This window comes from Lepidochelys olivacea (genome assembly GCF_965140295.1).
Source record: "Lepidochelys olivacea isolate rLepOli2 genome assembly, chromosome: 5".
Classification (NCBI taxonomy): domain Eukaryota; kingdom Metazoa; phylum Chordata; order Testudines; family Cheloniidae; genus Lepidochelys; species Lepidochelys olivacea.
In genome coordinates, this window is record NC_140415.1 from 137,097,045 (window position 1) to 137,120,602 (window position 23,558).

At 51.2% G+C, this 23,558-nt stretch overlaps 1 protein-coding gene across 4 annotated transcripts in view; it reads right to left on the bottom strand.

Annotated features, from left to right (window-relative positions):
• Positions 1–9,231, bottom strand: part of LOC311520888 (class I histocompatibility antigen, F10 alpha chain-like) — a 126,266-nt gene extending 117,035 nt beyond the window's left edge. For all 4 annotated transcript variants that reach the window (XM_084628784.1, XM_084628781.1, XM_084628782.1 and 1 more), the window contains exon 1: positions 9,098–9,231. In XM_084628784.1, the coding sequence (XP_084484910.1) occupies positions 9,098–9,164 (67 nt within the window). In that variant the 5' untranslated portion in view covers positions 9,165–9,231. The remainder of the gene's footprint in view (positions 1–9,097) is intronic.
• Between the last annotated feature and the right edge of the window lie 14,327 nt (positions 9,232–23,558).

Consider the following 23,558-nt stretch of genomic DNA (forward strand, 5'->3'; position numbering starts at 1 on the left):
GTGGTCTGATTCTGGGATTTAGGCACCTTAGCCCCTTTATGGATCTAGCTCAGGAGCAACAGGAACAGCATGGAGCAGAGTCTGATCCCGCTCCTGCCTCTCAGAGGCTAGGCTCCCTCCCTCTGACACTGCCCTGCAGTGGCCTCTCCCCTCCCACTTGCCTGGGGTCAGACCATGGTGGGACAGAGGCTTCTCCTCTCCTGTTGCTGCTGCTTCCAGCCCCTCCCTCTCCCCTCCTCACTCCATCTCTTCTTTTGCCCAGCCCTGCACCTAATTTCTCTGTTCTCCCCTCCATGCTGCTGTCATCTGCCACCCACCCAGCTCCTCCCCTCGTCAGCCCTCTCTGGTCCCCACCACGGCTCTCCCTTCCAGCCTCCCACACTCGTCCTCCATAACTTCAGCTTCTAAGGTGATGGCCCATCTGACCCTCTGTTCCCCATTTCCAGGATCAGCTGGAAAGCAAAAGGCTGAGGAGGAGGCCAGGTGACAATGTTTGCCAGGAACAAGAACAAAAGACTAAGGAGGGGGCCTCTCAGGGCTAAGTGTGGGCTGTTGGAGGGAGGAAAAGCTTCTGGATTGGAACTAAAGAGAGAGCTCTTGGTCCTGGACAGACCCAGATGGACTTTGCTGTCACTTTCTGTTCTCTATGTTAACTAAGGATGTTCTACACTGTGCTCTAGTGACCTAATAAACCCTCCTGTTTTTACAACACTGGCTGAGAGTCACTCCAGAGTCAGGAAGTCAGAGGGAGCCTTTCCCAGGAGTCTTGTTCAGGTGCTCTCCCTGAGGGGAGCTCACGGCATGAAGCAGGGTGTTGAAGGCTCTGAAGTTCAGTTCCAGGAGGCGATGAAGCCAAGCAGCTTACCCCAGTGAGAGTGTGTGACCCTAAGGGGATTGACACACTGAACGGGTCACCCCAGGAACTGTTCCAGAGCTGTGTTTGTTAAACAGAAATTAAAAGAGACAGCTCCAAAAGTGAAATCTCTGCAAGCTGCACAGAAACTTTTTAAAGACACCATAATAGAGGCTCAATTTAAATGTATACTCAAAATTAATTAAAAAACATAGTAAGAGAACCAAATAGTGCCACCATGGCTAAACATAGTAAAAGAAGCAGTGAGAGGCAAAAAGGCATCCTTTAAAAAGTGAAACTTAAATCCTAGTGAGGAGAATAGAAAGGACCATAAACTCTGGCAAATTAAAGTGTAAAATATAATTAGGAAGGCTAAAAGAGAATTTGAACAACAGCTTGTCAAAGACTCCAAAAGTAATAGCGAAAAAAATTTTTTTTAGTACATCAGAAGCAGGAAGCCGGCTAATCAACCAGTGGGGCCACTGGACAATCGAGATGCTAAAGGAGCACTCAATGACGATAAGGCCATTGAGGAGAAACTAAATGAATTCTTTCCATCAGACATCATGGCTGAGGATGTGAGGAAGATTCCCAAACTTGAGCCATTCTTTTTAGGGGATAGATCTGAGGAATTGTCCCAGATTGAGGTATCATTACAGGTAGTTTTGGAACAAATTGATAAACTAAACAGCAATAAGTCACCAGGACCAGATGGTATTCACCCAAGAATTCTGAAGGAACTCAAATGTGAAATTGCAGAACTACTAACTGTAGTCTGTAACCTATCATTTAAATCAGCTTCTGTACCAGATGACTGGAGAATAGCCAACGTAACACCAATTTTAAAAAAGGACTCCAGAGGTGATCACAGTAATTACAGGCCGGTAAACTTGACTTCAGTACCAGGCAAATTGGTTGAAGAACAGAATTGTCAAACGCACAGATGAACATAATTTGTTGGGGAAGAGTCAGCACGATTTTTGTAAGGGGAAATCATGCCTTACCAACCTACTAGAATTCCTTGAGGGGGTCAGCAAGCATGTGGACAAGGGGGATCCAGTGGTATAGTGTACTTGGATTTTCACAAAGCCTTGACAAGGTCCCTCAGCAAAGGTTCTTAAGCAAAGTAAGCTGTCATGGGATAAGAGGGAAGGTCCTCTCACCAACTGGTAACTGCTTAAAAGATAGGAAACAAAGGGCAGAAATAAATGGCCAGTTTTCAGAATGGAGAGAGGTAAATAGTGGTGTCCACCAGGGATCTGTAGTGGGACCAGTCCAATTCAATGTATTCATAAATGATCTGGAAAAAAGGGTAAACAGTGAGGTGGCAAAATTTTCAGATGATACAAAACTACTCAAGAAAGTTAAGTCCAAGGCAGACTGTGAAGAGCTACAAAAGGATCTCTCAAAACTGGGTGACTGGACAACAAAATGGCAGATCAAATTCCATGTTGAGAATTGCAAAGTAATGCATATTGGAAAATAGAATCCCAACTACACATATCAAATGACGGGGTCTAAATTAGCTGTTACCACTCAAGAAAGATCTTGGAGTCATTGTGGATAGTTCTCTGAAAACATCCACTCAATGTGCAGCAACAGTCAAAAAATCAAATCATTCAGAAAGGGATAGATAAGAGGATAGAAAATATCATATTGCCTCTATATAAATCCACGAGATGCCCACATCTTGAATACTCCATGCAGATGTGGTGACCCCATCTCAAAAAAGATATATTGGAATTGGAAAAGGTTCAGAAAAGGGCAACAAAAATAACAAAGGATATGGAATGGCTTCTGTATGAGAAGAGATTAATAAGACTGGAACTTTTCAGCTTGGAAAAGAGATCACTAAGGGAGAATATGATAGAGGTCTATAAAATCATGACTGGCATGGAGGAAGTAAATAAGGAGTAAATAACACTTCGTTCTCATAACATAGGAACTACGGGTCACCAAATGAAATTAATAGGCATTCGATTTAAAACAAACAAAAGGAAGTATTTCTTCACACAACGCACAGTTAACCTGTGGAACTCTTTGGCAGAAGATGTTCTGAAGGCCAAGGGTTTAAACAGGGTTTAAAGAGTTCAAAAGAGAACTAGATAAATTCATGGAGGATAGGTCCATTGATGGCTATTAGCCAGGATGGACAGGAATGGTGTCCCTATGGGTGACGGGATGGATCATTTGATGATTACACGGTCTGTTCATTCCCTCTGGGGCACCTGGCATTGGCTACTGTCGGAAGACAGGATACTGGGCTAGACTGACCTTTGGTTTGACGCAGTGTGGCCGTTCTTATGTTTGACAGCACCAGTCATGTGTATCCATGACAATAAAACATGACAGTCCTCCTCCCCTCTCCTTCCCTTCCTTCAATTCCTACCTCCCTCTCCCTTGCAGATGTGGACATTTTTCCATCTGCTCTCCTCCTAACCCCTCCACTCACCCCACAGACCCCATTCCATCTCCTGATCTCCCTCACACCTGCTCTCCTCCCTCCCTTACTCTTCTCTTTAACCTCTCACTCTCCTCTGGCTCTTTCCCCCTCACAATATGAACACACTTCAGCACCTTCCATCGTAAAGACCCTTGACTCGATTTGCCTCTCCAGCTACAGCCCCTTCTCCCTTTCATCTCTCAACTCATTGAATGTGCCTCAGCAATCACTGTCTGGAGTTCCTGTCCTCCATTCCCTCCAAGACCCTCCCCACCCCGGCTTCCACCCCTTGCACTCCAGGGAAATCGCTCCTGCCAAAGTCTCTAATGACTCTTCCTAACTAAGACTCAAAATCAGTGCTCCATCCTCACCTTCCTTGGCTTGCCAGCCGCCTCTGACACCATTTGCCAGGCTCTTCTTGAAATCTTGTCCCCCTTGGCTTCTTTATCTCTGTCCCCTCCTGGGTCTACTCTGACCTCTCTAATCACTCCTTCACCATGTCCGTCAGAGGATCTTCCTTATCCCCCTCCAGCTTTCTATGGGGTTTTGTCATGGTCCCCTTCTCTTCTCCCTCTACACCTTATCTCTGGGCAAAATCATCTGCAAACACAAATTCAACTACCATCTCCATGCTGATGACTCACAGATCTACCTATCCTTTTCCAATCTGTCTCTTTCGGCACAAACTAAAATCTTGGCCTGTCTCTCTGACATCTCCTTGTGGCTTTCTCATCATCAGCTCAAGCTCAATGTGGTTAAAACAGAGTTCTCAATCTTCCTCCCAAGATCTCCCTTCTACCTCCTTTGTCAGTCACTGTGGACAACATCACCACCCTGCCTGCCACTCAGGACCATAACCTGGGTGTCATCTTTGACTTGGAGCTCTCTCTAGGTCCTCACATCCAGGTTATGCCTAAATCTTGCTGATTCTTTCTGCAGAGCCTCTTTAAGACACTGCCTTTCCTATCCACCCCCACAGCTAAACCTCTCGCCCAGGCTCTCAGCATCTCGTGTCTCAACTGCTACAACATCCTTTTCTCTGGCCTTGACAAACGCAGACTTAGCCCACTCAGATCCCTTCAGAAGATGCTGAAAAGATCGTTTCCCAGCTCCTTGATATGACCATGTCATTTCTCTCTTTGCCTCTCTCCACTGGCTCCTCCTTCTCATCAAATAGAAGCTGCCTATTTTCAGCTGTGAGGCCCTTCATAGCCTATCCCCAACGGACCTGTCATCTCTCATCTGCTGAGGATGAGAATAGCAGGGAGCTTTACTTTTTAAATTGGCTTGCTTTTCCCACTAGAAAGGCCCATCTTGTTGGCCCTGTTTTTTGTGAAAGACTCGACAGTGAGCTGGAGAACTTGAGGGGCGGGCGTGTAACCCGAGAACATGAGAGGGGAAGGAATTATTATTTCATGTCATGGTAGCACAACCCAGCTTTAACCATGCTGGGGCTGGGGCTGTGCAGACAGAGCAAGGGACAGTCCCTGCCCCGAACACATTACACTCATCATAATGGTCAGTTCTGGTTGGACACATTCCTGGAGGTTTCATCACAGGACACGCTCTTTAATTGCAGATTAACCTTTAATTCCTGGAGACACCAGGACATTCCTGGAGGGTTGGCAACCCTATGCCGAGGTCAGCTCCACACTGTTTTTCTTTGGCTTTAATTATTGAATTTGATTGTTTCTTTCTTTTCACCCAAATAGTTAAATCGGTTCAATACCAAAAGAGTTTTAGTTCCTCAAAATAACTAAAATCCCTACGGCAAGTGCAGTGCTATCGGTACAGCCATGCTTTACACCAGTAAATGTAGGGGAATAATCTGTATCTGTATAACCAGGGTTTACATTCAGCAGGAGCGGAGCGCCAGTAAATATTTTCAAACCTTGACTCCAGCCTGATGCTGTTGAATGTGGGGGAGGCCTGGGGGCTCCGGGAAATACTCCTATGACAATTAAAGCCTTGAGTACAACTGTGTCCACACTAAGGCTATGTCCAACTGCACTTTCATCGGTGGGTGTGAAAAAAACCACACCCCAACCCACAAAAGTTTTACCGATGAAAAGCACCGGTAGGGACAGCGCTTTGTAGGAGGGAGATGCTCTCCCAACAACAAAGCTATTGCCCCTCATTGGGGGTGGTTTTATTTTGTCAGCGGGAGAGCTCTTTCCTGCCAACAAAGAGTGGCCACACTGTGTGCCTTGCAGTGGCATGGCCGTAGCGGCACAGCTGGGCCGCTGTAAGGTGTGCACCATAGACACAGCCTAAGTGATTGGTGTAAAAATAGTACAAACACTGCACGTAAAACAGCCCTAAAAAGTTTATTACAACTGTTTAAACTTCATTGTTAAAACCGTAGCCTTCTCTATCCACAAATTCACACCAGTTTAAGTTAAGGTGTGAGTTGCACTGGTTTAGTTAAACCAGTTTAAGAGGCTCTGTGGACCCTCCTTTTCCAGTTTAAGGGCTTGTCTACACTGGCAATTCACAGCGCTCTAACTTGCTGGCTCGGCGGTGTGTGTGTGTGTGAAAAATTACTGCCCCCCCCCACGGAGCACAGCAAGTTAGAGCACTGTAAAGCGCCAATGTAGACAGGCTCCCAGCGCTCGGAGCTATTCCCCTCGTCAACCTGGTTTACCAGGAGCGCTGAGAGAGCTCTCTCCACAGCGCTCGCGGATCACCACACTGACAGTTCAAAGCGCGGCCGCAGGAGAGCTCCCATGGCAGCACTTTGCGCCATCTAGTGTAGACTTAGCCTAAGAGTGGCTTTTTTTCTGTTTACCTTAAGTCGGTTGGGCCTTGTCCACATGGAGAGTTGCATCAGTGTAACTAAACACAACTGATTCAGCTAAACCGGCACAAAGCCCCACGTGGACACTTGTATTCTGATGTAACAGAAGCTTTTTTCAGTTCAGGTTAAGTTGCTGGGAATCAGTTTAAGCTAAACTAAAAAAGGCCACGGTGATACCAAAATAAGAGGGCCCACAAAGGGGTTGGCACTGATTTATCTGCACCAGTTTAATTAAACCAGAGCAAGTTTGAAGTGTAGAAAAGGCCCTACCCAACCAAACACCTGTCGAGCAGAAGAAAGAAAAGCTGTCCTTGGTAAAGATTCTACACCCAGTGGCCCTCCATTTGAGGGCTGAGAGTTCCCACCCCAGGTCTCTGCTGCTCCAAGCAGACCTCCAGCAAAACAGGGCAGATGATGCTTACAAGAAAACAAGGAGGGGAAAAAACCCTTTCGGGCCTTTGCTATCCCTTAGGCAGCAACAGAAATGGACACCCTATTTCCCCCTTGTCAGGTCACCTCTAATGTAATGGGCACAGAGGATTTTTCTTTCAGCGAAGGCCCAGCCAGGCACCCACGGCAGTTGGTGCTGGATGTAACGCATTAAAAAAGCCAAACCAGCCAGTGAGAATGTCAGCTTGGCCCAGACTCTCTCTGATCCTCATCAACGTCCTCCTCTGCCCACGCACACACACCCAGCCCTGCAGGCCCCAGGCCAAACCTCTGCACCACTGGAGTTACACCAGTTCTGGGTGTGACCTCCTGACACGACGGCCTCCTGCCTCATTGCTGCAGGGATAACCCGACACATACACCCCCACTTCTCTGCTTTCCCTCCTGGTCCCTGACATGACTTGACCCTGTAGGGCCAGGCTGCACTGGGGCCTAATCCAGTTTACGTCAAACCAAGCCTGTTACTGAGGTGACACGAGGGCACCAATGCACTTAAACCACTTCGAACATACCCCAACCCCACCCCACAGCCTCACCCAGCTCAATCGGCCCTGCCCGGCTGATGTCGGGGTCTCTCTGTGAGGTCACCCCCTCCCCACCACCTTTGCCCAATGGGCTGAGTTCCTGCAAAAGGCCTTTGTGATGTCACTGCCCCACCCACCCCTCCCCTCCAAGCTGATGTCCTGCCCCTGCCCAGCCTCTGTGGAGGTTGGAGTTGTTGTCCCTGCCTCATGGAGAACAAAGAAGATTCAAATCCATGCCTGGAAAAGCAGGATGTGCCTTCCCCTCTCCTCATCCCACCCTCAATGGGATCCGGAAGCTCTTTATCCGGCAGCTACAGGACATCCTAACGGCACAAACGCAGCACCTGTTCTGTACTCTGCAACGGGAGCTCACGCTCAAACTAAGACCTGATTAATGCACGTTTCCAGGGGCTCCAAAGTCGTGTCCCCCCCCATGGCACCAACACACAGCCAGAGACAGAAAGGGGGTTAACATCTCTTCCCTAGGATGACACCTCTAAAGATGTGCTTCCAGGACAGATGAGACCCATTGCCATGGGCAGGCGTGGCGGGTAGATCAGGCCAGTGGAGGCCCCGTCTTCCCCTGCCGCTGCCACCAGACCCCCAGTTGCACGATTGTGGAGGGAAGTTTTTGCTTTATTATCCCCCCTGCAATGCCGGGGGGCTGAGGAGGCTGGATGTGCTCTTCAGCTTCCTGGGTTCATCAGTGACCTCCCTGGACTCCCGGAAGCCGAGCAGCAAACCCAGCCTCCTCGGCTGCCCGGGAACCTGCATGGGGCACAGCAAATGCTTCTGCCGGAGGAGAGCGAGGGGCTTCAGCGGTTGGAGTCTGGGGAGGGGAGTTGCTGCTTGGCTGGCCCGGGGCAGCTCCAGGCAGGTGGGGTGGGGGACAAGGCGGACACTCAGGGCGTGGGCTGGCCCCGGACTCCTCCGGCCGAGGGGGACTCGTGGCCCCGGCCGCTGGGAGAGGGACACAAGCAGAAGGGGCAGGCTGGGGGCTCGCCTCCCCTAGAGAGGGGGCCCCACACCCACCCACCCGCTGCCCAGGCCCATGGCTGACTGGGGGTGCGAGGAGAGGGGGGCGGACACAGCTCAGCCCCACGTAGCCGAGGACAAGCCAGGCTCAGGAGTCCAGGCCCCGGGGGTCAAACTGAAGCACCTTCTGGGAGCCGTGAACGGCCCGAGAGTCCCGTCACTGAACCCTGGGCCACGGGGGGTCAATTTACCCCCCTCTGTCAGCCCGGCTCTGCCCACAGGGCTCGGGTCTGAGAGCCCCGCCGGCCCGGAGACGTGGCACAGACCCGGCCTGGGCAGCGCCTGGCCCCGGGGACTCCCCGCAGCCCGGGAGCCTCACGGGGCTGCGAGGGGCTTGTCGGCGGGTGCAGCACCCATGGGTGCCGGTCCGAGCGGGGCCGCACCCCCGGCTGGGGGCGGTCGGTGTTGGATGCCGGGGTCACCGCTCGGGTCAGGGGCGCTCCGCCCCCCACGGCACATTGTCCCCGCAGCCCCCGGCAGCGCCGGGCACAAGGGGGCCAGGACCCCCCCCCGGTCACTATAGCAACGTCACCGATCCCTGTCAGCGACCGCTCAGTGCCGGGGGGGGGACGCGGGGGGGTCTCCCAACACCTCTGAACGCAGAGCCCAGAACTGCCCCCCCGGCCCGGCCCGGCCCGGCTGCCCCCCCCGACACCCAGCTCCCCCATCCCCGGCCCGGCTGCCCCCCCCGACACCCAGCTCCCCCCTCCCCGAACCCCCCCCGGCCCGGCTGCCCCCCCCGACACCCAGCTCCCCCCTCCCCGAACCCCCCCCGGCCCGGCTGCCCCCCCCCCGACACCCAGCTCCCCCCTCCCCGAACCCCCCCCGACACCCAGCTCCCCCCTCTCCCGGCCCGGCTGCCCCCCCCCCGACACCCAGCTCCCCCCTCCCCGAACCCCCCCCCGACACCCAGCTCCCCCCTCTCCCGGCCCGGCTGCCCCCCCCCGACACCCAGCTCCCCCCTCTCCCGGCCAGGGGTCTCCCCCGACACTCACGGGAGCGGGCCCCCGGCAGGGCAGCGGCCCCCAGCAGCAGCAGCAGCAGGCGCAGCGCCAGGGCCATCCCGGACCCCCGAGCTGCGCGGCCGGACACGGCGCCGGGCCTCGCCTCGGCCTGTCCAGCCCCGGCCCCGCCCCCGCCCGAGGGAACCGCCCCGCGCTAGGGATTGGCTGGGGGGGAGGGAACATCCTGCCAATAGCGACGCACAGACCCGCTTGCGTCACCGGTCGCTGGGCAGAACGCGGCGGGGCAGGACAGTCTGAGGCGGGGAGTTTGGCGCTGCGGGGACGCGGCCGCGGGGCTGCGGGGACCGGGGCAGCGATTCGCTCCGCCCGGCCCGGCCCCGCCTCCCCGGAGCCCGCTGGTCCCTGTGCGCTGAGGCCGCCGGTCCCCGCCCGGGGCTGGAGCCGGGGGCCGCTGCCCCTGTTGGGGGCGGTCGGCGTGAGGGGGGGGCACAGCTCGGGCCGGGCGCTCCCAGCCCCCCCCGTTATCCCCGCCGCCCCCGGCCCCGTCAGCGCCTCCCGTCCGACCCCCGCAGCCCCCGGCCGGAGACCCCCCCGCGGCGCCTTGGCGGGGCCGGGCCCGTGTCTGCCGGGCCCGGGCCTTGAACCCCTGTGTGGACGGAGTGAATGCCCCCCCCCGCCGCGCTCCGTGCGCGGGCAGTGGCCGCAGGGACCCCGGCCCCGCCACAGCGTCCCTGCCCCGTCTGCGGCCGGGGAGAGAGGCGCAAAGAGAGGCCGTGACTTGCCCTGGAAGCCGCACGTCTAGGGAGAGAACCCAGGAGTCCTGGCTCCAGCCCCCGATCTACCCACTAGACCCCACGTCTCTCCCGGAGCAAGGGAGAGAACCCAGGAGTCCTGGCTCCAGCCCCCGATCTACCCACTAGACCCCACGTCTCTCCCGGAGCAAGGGAGAGAACCCAGGAGTCCTGGCTCCAGCCCCCGATCTACCCACTAGACCCCACTTCTCTCCCGGAGCAAGGGAGAGAACCCAGGAGTCCTGGCTCCAGCCCCCGATCTACCCACTAGACCCCACGTCTCTCCCGGAGCAAGGGAGAGAACCCAGGAGTCCTGGCTCCAGCCCCTGATCTACCCACTAGACCCCACTTCTCTCCCGGAGCAAGGGAGAGAACCCAGGAGTCCTGGCTCCAGCCCCCGATCTACCCACTAGACCCCACTTCTCTCCCGGAGCAAGGGAGAGAACCCAGGAGTCCTGGCTCCAGCCCCCGATCTACCCACTAGACCCCACTTCTCTCCCGGAGCAAGGGAGAGAACCCAGGAGTCCTGGCTCCAGCCCCCTGCTCTACCCCACTCGACCCCACTTCCCTCCCAGAGTAAGGGAGAGAACCCAGGAGTCCTGGCTCCAGCCCCCGATCTACCCCGCTAGACCCCACTTCTCTCCCGGAGCAAGGGAGAGAACCCAGGAGTCCTGGCTCCACCCCCTGATCTACCCCGCTAGACCCCACTTCTCTCCCGAGCAAGGGAGAGAACCCAGGAGTCCTGGCTCCACCCCCTGATCTACGCACAGGCAGACGATGACCTAACCCCTTTATTTTCTCTGCTTTTGCAAGTCACTTGGCTGTTTACATCATTTCTGGGAACTATTTTTGGTTCGTCTCCTCCTCTTGCGGGGAGAGGAGGTACCAAGGCTCTGGGGCCTGTGAAGTTTGCCCCTTGCTGCAGTACAGTCACTGTGGGCCTTAGACAGGTTTCAGGGTAGCAGCCCTGTTAGTCTGTATACACAAAAAGAAAAGGAGGACTTGTGGCACCTTAGAGACTAACAAATTTATTAGAGCATAAGCTTTCGTGAGCTACAGCTCACTTCATCGGATCCACTGCATTCATCCAATAAAGTGAGCTGTAGCTCACAAAAGCTTATGCTCAAATAAATTTGTTAGTCTCTAAGGTGCCACAAGTCCTCCTTTTCTTCTTGTGGGCGTTAGTATCACTGGGCTTTGGATATTGCCCTGGGCTGATCTCTCCTGGTCTGGGGAGCCAGGCTAATGGGAAACTTGCCCATCTGGGATGCTGTCAAGGCTGATTCCCCACTCAGGCACTTCGAGTGCAGAAGGTGGGGATCCACAAAGTTTCTAAAAAGTAATACTGGCCACTCCAGGCTTGTATTAAACTCCCACGGTTACAGATCCCCCTGGTCTTGGTTGGTAAATGCTGCCACCACCCAGGTGCAGAACCCCCTTGAGAGCCCAGGAAGGCGTACTTGGGAATTCCTTCCTGTGCGGTACCCCCAAGCTCTTTCCCCCCGGCCTCCGGGGAAGAGCTGAGAAAAGAAAAAGAAATCCGCTGTTGCCACCAACTAATTGAAAAAACATGTGCACAGACCTCTTAAGACACAGAAATCCAAGCATGTTCTTTAAAAAGGTAAATTTTATTAAGAAAGAAAGAAAGAAAGAAAGAAAGAAAGAAAGAAAGAAAGAAAGAAAGAAAGAAAGAAAGAAAGAAAGAAAGAAAGAAAGAAAGAAAAAGAAAACATGTGGCAAATCAGGCAGTTGCTAGATATTAAAAGAGCAGCTGCAAGGATTCAGCACCAAGAATGGCGTTCTTGGGGTCCAGCTTAAAGGTTACAAAATCACCTGTGTTTAGCACAGAGGAATCCACAAGCCCAAAATAAAGAGATAAACCTGATCACGTCTAAACTAAACGTTTCCTGTTCTACTTGCATATCTGTGGTTCCAAATGGCTGATTTCTAGCTATGATGCTGATGATTTTTCCTACCTGGTCCAAGCTTTACAGCATACCCTGCTGCTCTCTGTGTCTCTCCAGCTGAGAGAACAACAACAACACAGACAAAAAGAACAGGAGGACTTGTGGCACCTTAGAGACGAACACATTTATTTGAGCATAAGCTTTCATGGGCTACAGCCCACTTCATCGGATGCATGCAGTGGAAAATACAGTAGGATGATTTTATATACACAGAGAACATGAAACAATGGAACATGAAACAAGTGTTACCATACACACTATAATGAGAGTGATCAGTTAAGGTGAGCTATTACCAGCAGGAGAGAAGAGGAAAACAAAACCAAAAAAAACCCTTTTGTAGTGATAATCAAGGTGGACCATTTCCAGCAGTTGAAAAGAACGTGTGAGGAACAGTGTGTGTGTGGGGGCGGGGGGGGGGAATAAACAAGGGGAAATAGTTTTACTTTGTATAATGACACATCGACTCTGTCAAGGTTCCTTCCCCACTCTGAACTCTAGGGTACAGATGTGGGGACCTGCATGAAAACCTCCTAAGCTTACTTTTACCAGCTTAGGTTAAAACTTCCCCAAGGTACAAACTATTTTACCTTTTGCCCTTGTACTTTATCACTGCCACCACCAAACGTCTAACAGGTATATAACTGGGAAAGAGCCCGTTTGGAAACGTCTTTCCTCCCAAAATCCTCCCAAACCTTACACCCCCTTTCCTGGGGAAGGTTTGATAAAAATCCTCACCAATTTGCATAGGTGAACACAGACCCAAACCCTTGGATCTTAAGAACAATGAAAATGTATTCAGATTCTTAAAAGAAGAATTTTAATAGAAGAAAAAGTAAAAGAATCACCTCTGTAAAATCAGGATGGTAAATACCTTACAGGATAATTAGATTCAAAACATAGATAATCCCTCTAGGCAAAAACTTAAGTTACAAAAAGACACAAAAACAGGAATCTACATTCCATTCAGCACAGCTTATTTTATCAGCCATTTAAAGAAATCAGAATCTAACGCATATCTAGCTAGATTACTTACTAAGTTCTAAGACTCCATTCCTGTTCTGTCCCTGGCAAAAGCATCACACACACAGAGAGAGCCTTTGTTTCTCCCCACTCCAGCTTTTGAAAGTATCTTGTCTCCTCATTGGTCATTTTGGTCATTTTTGCCAGCAAGGTTATCCTAGCTTCTTAACCCCCTACAGGTGAAAGGGTTTTTCCTCTGGCCAGGAGCAATTTTAAAGGTGTTTACCCTTCCCTTTATATTTATGACACACTCCCAGTCTTTATACAAGCCTAATTTAATGGTGTCCAGTTGAAAATTAATTCCAATTCAGCAGTCTCTCGTTGGAGTCTGTTTTTGAAGTTTTTTTGTTGTAATATTGTAACTTTTAGGTCTGTAATCGAGTGACCAGAGAGATTGAAGTATTCTCTGACTGGTTTTTGAATGTTATAATTCTTGACATCTTAATTGTGTCCATTTATTCTTTTATGTAGAGACTGTCCTGTTTGGCCAATGTACATGGCAGAGGGGCATTGCTGGCACATGATGGCGTATATCACATTGGTAGATGTGCAGGTAAATGAGCCTCTGATAGTGTGGCTGATGTGATTAGGCCCTATGATGGTGTCCCCTGAATAGATATGTGGACAGAGTTAGCATCGGGCTTTGTTGCAAGGATAGGTTCCTTAGTTAGTGTTTTTGTTGTGTGGTGTGTAGTTACTGGTGAGTATTTGCTTCAGGTTGGGGGCTGTCTGTAAGCAAGGACTGGCCTGTCTCCCAAGATCTGTGAGAGTGATGGGTTGTCCTTCAGGATAGGTTGTAGATCCTTGATGATGTGCTGGAGAGGTTTTAGTTGGGGGCTGAAGGTGACGGCTAGTGGTGTTTTGTTGCTTTCTTTGTTGGGCCTGTCCTGGAGTAGGTGACTTCTGGGTACTCTTCTGGCTCTGTCAATCTGTTTCTTCACTTCAGCAGGTGGGTACTGTAGTTGTAAGAATGCATGATAGAGATCTTGTAGGTGTTTGTCTCTGTCTGAGGGGTTGGAGCAAATGCGGTTATATCGTAGAGCTTGGCTGTAGGCAATGGATCGTGTGGTGTGGTCTGGATGAAAGCTAGAGGCATGTAGGTAGGAATAGCGGTCAGTAGGTTTCCGGTATAGGGTGGTGTTTATGTGACCATCGCTCATTAGCACTGTAGTATCCAGGAAGTGGATCTCTTGTGTGGACTGGTCCAGGCTGAGGTTGATGGTGGGATGGAAATTGTTGAAATCATGGTGGAATTCCTCAAGGGCTTCTTTTCCATGGGTCCAGATGATGAAGATGTCATCAATATAGCGCAAGTAGAGCAGGGGCATTACGGGACGAGAGATGAGGAAGCGTTGTTCTAAGTCAGCCATAAACATGTTGGCATATTGTGGGGCCATGCGGGTACCCATAGCAGTGCCGCTGATTTGAAGGTATACATTGTCCCCAAACGTGAACTAGTTATGGGTGAGGACAAAGTCACAAAGTTCAGCTATCAGGTTTGCCGTGACATTATCGAGGATACTGTTCCTGACGGTTTGTAGTCCATCTTTGTGTGGAATGATGGTGTAGAGGCTTCTACATCCATAGTGGCCAGGATGGTGTTTTCAGGAAGATCACCGATGGATTGTAGTTTCCTCAGGAAGTCAGTGGTGTCTTGAAGATAGCTGGGAGTGCTGATAGCGTAGGGCCTGAGGAGGGAGTCTACATAGCCAGACAATCCTGCTGTCAGGGTGCCAATGCCTGAGATGATGGGGCATCCAGGATTTCCAGGTTTATGGATCTTGGGTAGCAGATAGAATACCCGAGGTCGGGGTTCTAGGAGTGTGTCTGTGCGGATTTGCGCTTGTGTTTTTTCAAGGTGTTTCTTGAGCAGACGGTGTAGTTTCTTTTGGTAACCCTCAGTGGGATCAGAGGGTAATGGCTTGTGGAAAGTGGTGTTGGAGAGCTGCCTAGCAGCCTCTCGTTCATATTCCTACCGATTCATGATGACGACAGTACCTCCTTTACAAGCTTTTTGATTATGATGTCAGAGTTGTTTCTGAGGCTGTGGATGGTGGTGTGTTCTGCACAGCTGAGGTTATGGGGCAAGTGGTGCTGCGTTTCCACAATTTCAGCCTACGCACGTCGGTGGAAACATTCTATTTCGGTCTGGGACTGTCCCAGAACAACATTTCTAATGGGAAGCTGGCTGCAGAACAATTCAACTGCAGAGAGCTCCTATGGAGGTGGGGTGGGAATTCAGTCTCTGTATTCTGTCAGTGTAGCTAGAGCAGAGGGAAATCCCCTCCAGTCACTGTAGCAACTCTCTACTCCAAAGTGCTATAGGAGGTTTTTAAGTGTAGCCAGCCTAAGAGTGAGACCAGATCTACCTCCCTTTGGCACCTGGATGCTCCGGCACGAAGTCTACAGCAATGACAAAAGTTCAATGTTTCCATAGGTGCCAGGATTCAAATCTACGTAGGAAAGCCCCAGGGAATTTCTAGTCCATCCCCTTAACCACTCAGCCACAAGTACCTGATGGACAATTGCCTCACTACACTATGATTCTCTTTTCACTGAATTATCACTTCAAATTGTTTGCTCAGACCAGCCTCCGCGGCATACTCACTGCTGTGCGGGGGTGTAAGTGTGTCCATTGCTGGACAGCAGGAATTCCTGCCCATTTCCCTTCCGTCTGGAGCATGATTAGAGTGTGTTTGTGTTAATGACATTGCTGTAGATCGTTGTTCGTTCCCGACCTTGACAATTCATACAGTCCCTTTCCCATTCAGATCTCCAGCATATCATTCCAATAGCAGGGGTCAGGGTTTCTCTGGGGCACTGACATTTGTCATGGGGTTGGTGAGTGAACTCAGCCTTGCATTCCATCCTTGATGTTTCATGGACTAACAACAGCAGCATAAAGAAAGAGCCGAGCCGATATCTCAGTGTTAGGGCTGCAGGTGGCCACGTCCCCGTTTGCCCTTTGCTATTGCAGGGGAGAAAGTGTCAAAGGAATTGAATGCCCTGGCTCAGACAAGAGACACAGAGAGGTTTTGCTGTTCATGGATCATCCGTGCAAAGGAAATTGTGTCTCTGTGTGAAATTGAGGAGGGAAATGAAACGTCCCCATGGTAGCACAATGCCCGAAGGCATGTGGGTGAAGGCCTCAGGCTGAGAAATGATTTACCCGGGGTCTGTATCGATGTATTGCCCTGTTTAAAAACTATGGCTAAAAGGCAGCCATTGTTGTTCCTACTTGAACCTACGTAGGGACACCCCCTGGGTGTCAACTCCATTGCGTTAACCAGGGGCGGTGATTATTTTCATCAAGATCCAGATTTCTTGGTCAAGGTATAGTCAAGGTCTGGGCTCCAGAGAAAAGAATGCATGAATGATAATGAGATGTGTATAAAAAGATGTTGCAGTCATAATGGGCATAATGATTATGATTGTGTTGTGTTTATTCCTTAGATCTGCTGCCACTGCCTTTCCCTTTAGACTTGTAGTTTCCCAAGGGTAAAAGTAACCATCTGTTGAGATACAAGGGCATGTTTGTGTTCATTCCTGCGAGCTACACAGGGGTTTGATGTTGCTGCTTTCAATCCTCTGGCTCTGCAGGGAGAAGGAGCAATTCAGGCCATCACTGAGCTGAGGGAGGGAGATGATTTTCTGACGGGGAGGGACGCCTCCTCCTAAAGGTGCTTGGCAGGCAGCCCTCCTTCCCAGGTCCGTCCTGACAACACCCAGTTGAAAAGGGACCCTCCCCAGCCCTCCTCAGCGCGGTGACAATGAGCGAGTGACTGAGCATGGGGGAGAGAGAGCGACGGAGGGGAGGGAGATGGCGTGAGCGGGCCGGGACCTCGGCGACGGGGCGGGGCAAGGGTGTTCAGTTTTGTAGGGTGTGGAAGTTGGCAACCCTAGATCCAGGGGCAACAACTCCAACCTCCACAGAGGCTGGGCAGGGGCAGGACATCAGCTTGGAGGGGAGGGGTGGGTGGGGCAGTGACATCACCAAGGCCTTTTGCAGGAACTCAGCCCATTGGGCAAAGGTGGTGGGGAGGGGGTGACCTCACAGAGAGACCCCGACATCAGCCGGGCAGGGCAGAGGTGCAGGTGGGCCAGGGCAGTCTCTGAGACCCCCCACCCGGCTTTGCTGCCGCACGTCTCCTTCTCCAGGTCTCCCCTCGAGGACGGGGAGAGAATTAGGATTCACGTCTGTGAGCATGAGGAGGAGCCTCCGTAGAGTTTTCTCCTTTCCCACCATGGATTGTGCCAGAAAACGAACTTCCCTTGGACAAGGTCAGAGGCTCCGAGAGGTTTGGAACCTGTTGGGTCTGATCCACCTGCTGCAGGCAGAATTCTCGGCACAGAAAACACTGGCTTAAGGGGGCAGAATTTGATTTCCTACCTAGGACTTTGACACTTGGAATCACTGGGGACCTTGGGGTTTATCCTTTTGGTTTCCCTTTTTCTCTTTCCTTCCTCCTTTCTCTTCTTCTCTTGCTTCTTTTTTCCCTTTTCCCAGTTTCCCTCCCTATACCAAGGAGGGGTGTGTGTGGCGTGTGGGCGAGGGAGGGGGGGTTGCTCTCCTTGCGGGAAGTCCTCACAAAGAGGTGGGTCCGGATCTGAGCGTGATCCCCTCTGATGGTGACCTGGGCCGTCCTTTGAGACATCTGGTGAGACCTCTCAGCCTCCCACCCCTCAGCGTCTCAATGCTGATTGGCCGAGCTGGGGGCTATCGACAGTGAGGAGACTCAGGTCCTTTTGGTCTCCTTTCAAATCAGGCAAATAAGTCACAACCAATCCAATGTATGGGATTAATCTTGCTGCTTCTCTCCATTAATTGTCTCTGAGCAGTTCGTGATCTCCTCTCTTGTTCTAGGTCTTCTAAAATACTTGCTGAATAATTCCTATGAACAACTCTTGGTCTGTAGGTCACCTGAGAGCACTTTATTCCCATCGGTCAATGTATGAGATTCAAGATGTGACAGACGGGTTGAAAGTCAGGAGCAGTGTTTCCTCTAATTTGTTACGTCCGTGTAGGGAATGAATTTTGTTATGTGCACCAATAGGGAAGTGAGGTATGACCCCTCACCTGTCTCTTGGTGCAGATTCCAAAATTCATTCTGCACATGGACAGTGTGTGGGTAGGGGTGAGGCTGAAGGGTTCAGAGTGTGGGAGGGGGCTCAGGTGGGGCAGAGGGTTCGGGTGTGGGCTGTGGGGTGGGGACAGGGACAAGGGGCTGAGGGCTAGGGCAGAGGGTTGGGGTGCAAGAGTGTGAGGGGTCCGGCTGGGGGTGCGGGCTCTGGGGTGGGGCTGGGGATGAGGGGTTTAGGGTGCAGGTTGCCCCAGGGAGAGAGGGCTCCCCCCAGCCCTCTCTCACCACAGCAGCTCAGGGCCAGGTTAGAGGCACCTCTCTCCTGGCCGCAGCAGCTCCGGTGGGGCTGGGTTGGGACTGCGGGAGGGGACAGGATTTATTTTTCCTAAGTCAAAAGGGGGAAGGGAAGGAGTTATGCTTCATTTTTTACCTCATAAACTTAGGTCCCGTGTAATCTCCAAGATGCTATGGTAATAAGACACTGTGTCATGTGGTGAGCTCACAAGAGCAGAGGGTGTGAGGACTACAGCAACTGAGAGGGCAAGGGATGTACAGTCAGATTGTTTCAAATGCTGCATTCGTCGGCTGACATTTAACAGCAACGCTTAGCTAACATAATGGAGAAAGGAATTCTCTGCTAAAGATTCAGCATGCCCCTTTGGTCAACTCCACCCGTTCTCTAAAGGGAGAGTGCTCAGAACAACCCCTCCTCACCCGAACACACACAAGCGCACAGCTGGGCGCCCAGCACAAAGCAAGGGAGGGGCTTGCTTGGTTTCTTTTACTTTTTACTTTACAAAAGTTTTTTTCAAAAGCATTTCCTGCCCCTGTTCCCCAGGGGAAGGAAGCAGATGGTTGTGGGGAAGGGAACCTCAACGAGGTGGAGCTGGGAATTTGGGGAGAGGCAGAGGGAGGGGAGTGGGTGAGGGGGTGAAGGGGCAGTTGCGTGGGAGGGAGGCTAAAGGGGGTCAGATGGGGCAGCTGGGTGAGAGGTTCGGGGGGAGGGCTGAAGGAGGGCAGTTGGTTGTAGGGGGGAAGAGTGAAAGGGCAGCTGGGGAGGAGCCTGGGAGGCAGGGGGAAGGTTGAGGGGGGCGATGACGGGAGGGGGACAGGGGCAGTTGGGAGAGACTGAAGGGAGTGATGGGGGGCTGAAGAGGTGATGGGGGGGAAGGGGACATTTGGAGGGAGGCTGAAGGGGTGATGAGGTGAAGGGGGCCAGGGCCAGAGAGACAGCTGGGGGGCTGCTCATCCCCACGGGAGGGGAGGGGGAACAGCAGCTCCCCTGGTATCAGAAGCTGCTTCTTTATTAGAACTTGCTACTTCACTGTTCCTGAACAGGGTCCTGGGACCAAAAGGTTCAACAGGGAACGAGATAGATTCATGGCAGCTCGGTCCATCAATGGTGATTAGCCAGGATGGGCAGGGATGGTGTCCCTAACCTCTGTTTGTCGGAAGCTGGGAATGGGGCGATAAAGGATAGATCACGGGATGATTCCTGTCAGTTCATTCCCTCTGGGGCACCTGGCACTGGCCACTGTCGGAAGACGGACACTGGGCTAGATGGACCTTTGGTCTGACCCCGTCTGGCCTTTCTTATGTTCTAATGTTCTTATCACATGCTCAGTAACATCTGTAAGTTGCTGCCGTCACTCACCACCAGCATCTGCTCCCTGCAACCAAGGGCAGGGAAACTGGAGGGGAGGGATGGTCAAAGGGACAAAACAGGGACAGGATTAGGGGTTCAGATGGGGGGGCTGCCCTGCCAGGTAGATGCAGAAGGGGAAACCCCCAGATTGAGGGTGGCAGAGAGGATAACAGTTACCACAGATGGAGTGAGCCATCAGCAGCAGTTCCAAAACAGGGTGTGGTGGATGGTTGAAGGACTTGTGTTCCTCACTGGATGGTCCATCTCAGCACCCCCTTTCCAGGGCTGTGGTGTTAAAGGCCCCAGGTGGCCCAATGCCCAGGGACTGCAACTCTTCTCTAGCTGAAATGGTGGACTGAGCTGCCACAGGAAACTTCATTCAGGGAAATAGTTTACACCCTCGCCCCAAACCCCCTCAGCCTAAAGCAAACGGAAACTTTTATAAGTGTTTAGCCAGTTTCAAAGAATTCCTGGCCAGTTTCCCTCTCTATAAATTTGTCATATCTGCTGTTCTGATTGCCTGAACTGGTCTCCCTGTCCTGAACCCCCCTGGATTGCTGTAGTTCCACATCTTTTCATGATTGATTTTTAACAATGTTATTTGGGTGACACTGTCCAGTAGTTCAGGAACCCACCGGAGAGGTCGCAATTAGGAAACCCCGGTGATTCAATCCCCCTGGCCCAAGCTCTTTCATTATTTAGCCTCCAGGGACCAACTTCAAAAGGAGCGCTGGAGAGAGCCCCACCACAGCACCATGCTTCACACACTGACCTGTAACACAGGGACCCTGGTTCAATCCTTCCTCCCTTGCAGACAGTGGGGGGTGATGCTGGCAGCACCAGCTCATGCTCAGGCCTCACTGAACCACAGATCGAGCCCAAAGGCAGGCTTGCCTAGGTGGCAGGACAGAGCAGAGTGCCCAAGGGGAGTGTCTGGGACTCCCTCTTCAGGCTGTTACCGTGCCTGGGGAGTTGGCTCTTGGTGGGTGAAATCAAAATATCGAGCTCCCAATCCCCATGGGGTGTGTGCCCTGGTGTGTAACACTCTGCCCTGAGGTTAGTACTCACACCCTGAGCTACTCTAGGCAGCTTCAGAATAGCAGCCGTCTTAGTCTGTAATCACAAAAAGAAAAGGAGTACTTGTGTCACCTTAGAGACTAACAAATTTATTTGAGCATAAGCTTTCGTGAGCTACAACACACTTCATCGGATGTAGCTCACGAAAGCTTATGCTCAAATAAATTTGTTAGTCTCTAAGGTGACACAAGTCCTCCTGTTCTTTTTGGTAAAGTTAAACAGGTCAACAAGGTTATTGGCTACAAAATGGAGATTTTCAGTGGTATTAACTGATAGGCAAAACATCCGAGTTAGTTACCAAAAGAAATAAACACCTAAGTTCGCAGTCTGAACTCTCAACCCTCATAGACTTGGCAACAACAAGACTAAGCAGTTTTTATCCCTCTCCTGGATTTTGCAGTCCATATCATCCAGATTTCTCCCTTGAAATCTGGGCCAGTCCCCTCAGTTGGAGTCTCAAGTCTTCAGTGTCCTTCTTACTTGCAGTGTAGGTGGGTGAAGGAGAAAGGCCAAGCATGGGCCCCTGTGTTTGGGTTTGGTTTTTATACCCTCAGTCCATGTGCTTGGGAAGCACCAGTCCAGGCATGTCTGGGGGAGTGGGTGGGGGCATTGCTCAATCTCCCAGCAAGGTGGAGCAATTCCCTTGCTGTGGCCTCATGCAGGTGAATCATTGAATAGGAGCTTCCTTGCTGGACAATGGCTATTGATGGGTTGTTTCACACCCCACCCGGGGGTTGCTGACCTTCCTTGCTGGTACCTCTGGGGAAGCTAATTTTTGGCTGATTCCACAATTTACAGCATGTTTCAGTGAAAACCGTATGATTCTTGTCATTTCATAGGCATTGAGAAGACACATATCTAGACAGAGAGAAGAGTGACTTTTGGCAACTCCTAACCTTTCCGCTGATCCCTTGCATGGCATGGTTTATGTGTAATATCACAATTCAATCCAAGATGAGGAATATGGGGGTTACAGGGCACCTAGAGGAGTAGGATTTTATGTTTGCATTTGGCATAATGAAAGATAAGGGATAATCATGTATTAAATGGATTGATGTATGATAGGATTTGACCATATTCTGCCAGTCACCCTTTCTGAGAGCAGGAAGAAACGGCCTCATGTGCCATTGGTAAAGAGGCATCAGCCAGGTTCTGATGTCTGAAGCTGATTTCAGGCAGCAATAGACCAGAACTGTCCTGGTCACCTTTTGTTTTAGGACAAGGTTTCATTACAGGATTTGCTAGAAGGTCTTGTTCTTATCTGCATTACAAATTAAGTTGTGTTTCTTGTCTGCATTGCAAACTAAGTTGCGTAAGGTTCTTTTGTAATCCCTTTAGTAACCGTATCATCCTTTCTAAAATGTTATCCTGTCTGAAAGTCTCCGTCAAATTGTTTGGTGTGAGTGAGAAATGTGTGCATAGTTCAGAATAAGTGTGAAAAGCCATCACAAATGTCCAGATGGTCAAGAAGAAGTGAGAGACTTGAAAACACCAGGAGACAATTAGAAAACATCCATTGTATCCAACGCTAAACATGGTGGCAGCATTGATGACCTCACAGGCGAGGCAGGCACCCCTGAATGCAAGACAACAAACAAGAGCTTACGATGGGAAGCCAACAAAACCACCAAATGATAACAGCGGAAAACCCGGAGATTAACCCCATTTAAGGACTAACGATTATAGAATGACATTGCAAAACCCATAGAGTAAAGTGGGAATTGACAAGTATAAAGCTGGGGTGTTTTGCCATAAGATTCAGGGTTCAGTCCTGGAACGCCTCTGAGCATCAGATCGCAACCTATGGAGCCCAGCTCCTCGCTTGTGTTCCATCTAACTGGCCATGAGATTGACAAGAGCTGCAGCAAACTGGTAACTGTAAGACCATCTGCAGGGTGTGTGTGAATAAATGCACACGCTAAGAGTTGTATTTTCAAGAAATGTGGCATATTGCCTTTTCCCCTGAAAAGATCCCGTGTGCTTTTTATAAGTATAACGCTCCCCCAAGGCATAGAGTGTCACAAATACATCCCATGACTCTGCCCCCAACAACTGGAACTAGGACATGAATGTGGAAGAAATAGGAAGAATTGTGTTAATGGTATATTTACAGTAACTGGAAAGCAGGAAAGTAAAAGGAGCTGAAAAGGAGCTTTCATAACCACAGCGTAGGGCAAGGAGACCCAGAGATTTTGAGAACAGTTTCCATAATGGCACTAAAGTAACACAAATGGCCAGGAAGTAACACAGGGAATTAATGAATTACCATCTCACTTGAATAAATCTCTCTGTCCTGCTCACTGTCCCGTTCCTTCTCCTTTTTCTTTGTTGTTGGTCCAGAAGTAGCTTTTTTCCCCTGCTAGAGAGCATGATTGGCTGTCGGTTGCCCCATCTTCTGGGAGCATGTGCAGAGAACTAAAAAAGCTTTCAAAGACTGGGCTCTTTCCGTTTTGATTTTCCTTCCACGCTCTGCCAGCCTGTGTCCTTGCTGCCTTTTTGCTGCTGCTTCCAGGTGGTTGGTTTGAGGTCCATGGGGTCTGTGGTGTCCCGGTTTGGGTGGGTTATTGGAGGAGGGGGAGGACTAGTCTATGGCAGCAGCCTGCGATTTGCCTTGCCTGCCCAGCTTGTGCTTTTGGCTTCACTTTTGGGTTTTGATTTTTTTCTTCCACTATCATCAGTTCATCACTTCACCACGTAACTGTCCGGAGCCTGGCTCGGAGCTGGAGGCAGGAGGAGAGAGACAAGAGTGAGATTTCAGCGTCTCCAAGAAGGGACCATGGCTCCAGGAGGCCCCAACCAACACTATGGGGTTTTTAATCCATAGCTGTTGGTGGGTCTTGGGGAAACCCTGGTGCACCAGCGGGGGAGGGTGTCTGACGGGAGTGGGTGGGGTGGCGGGTGGGGGGGAGG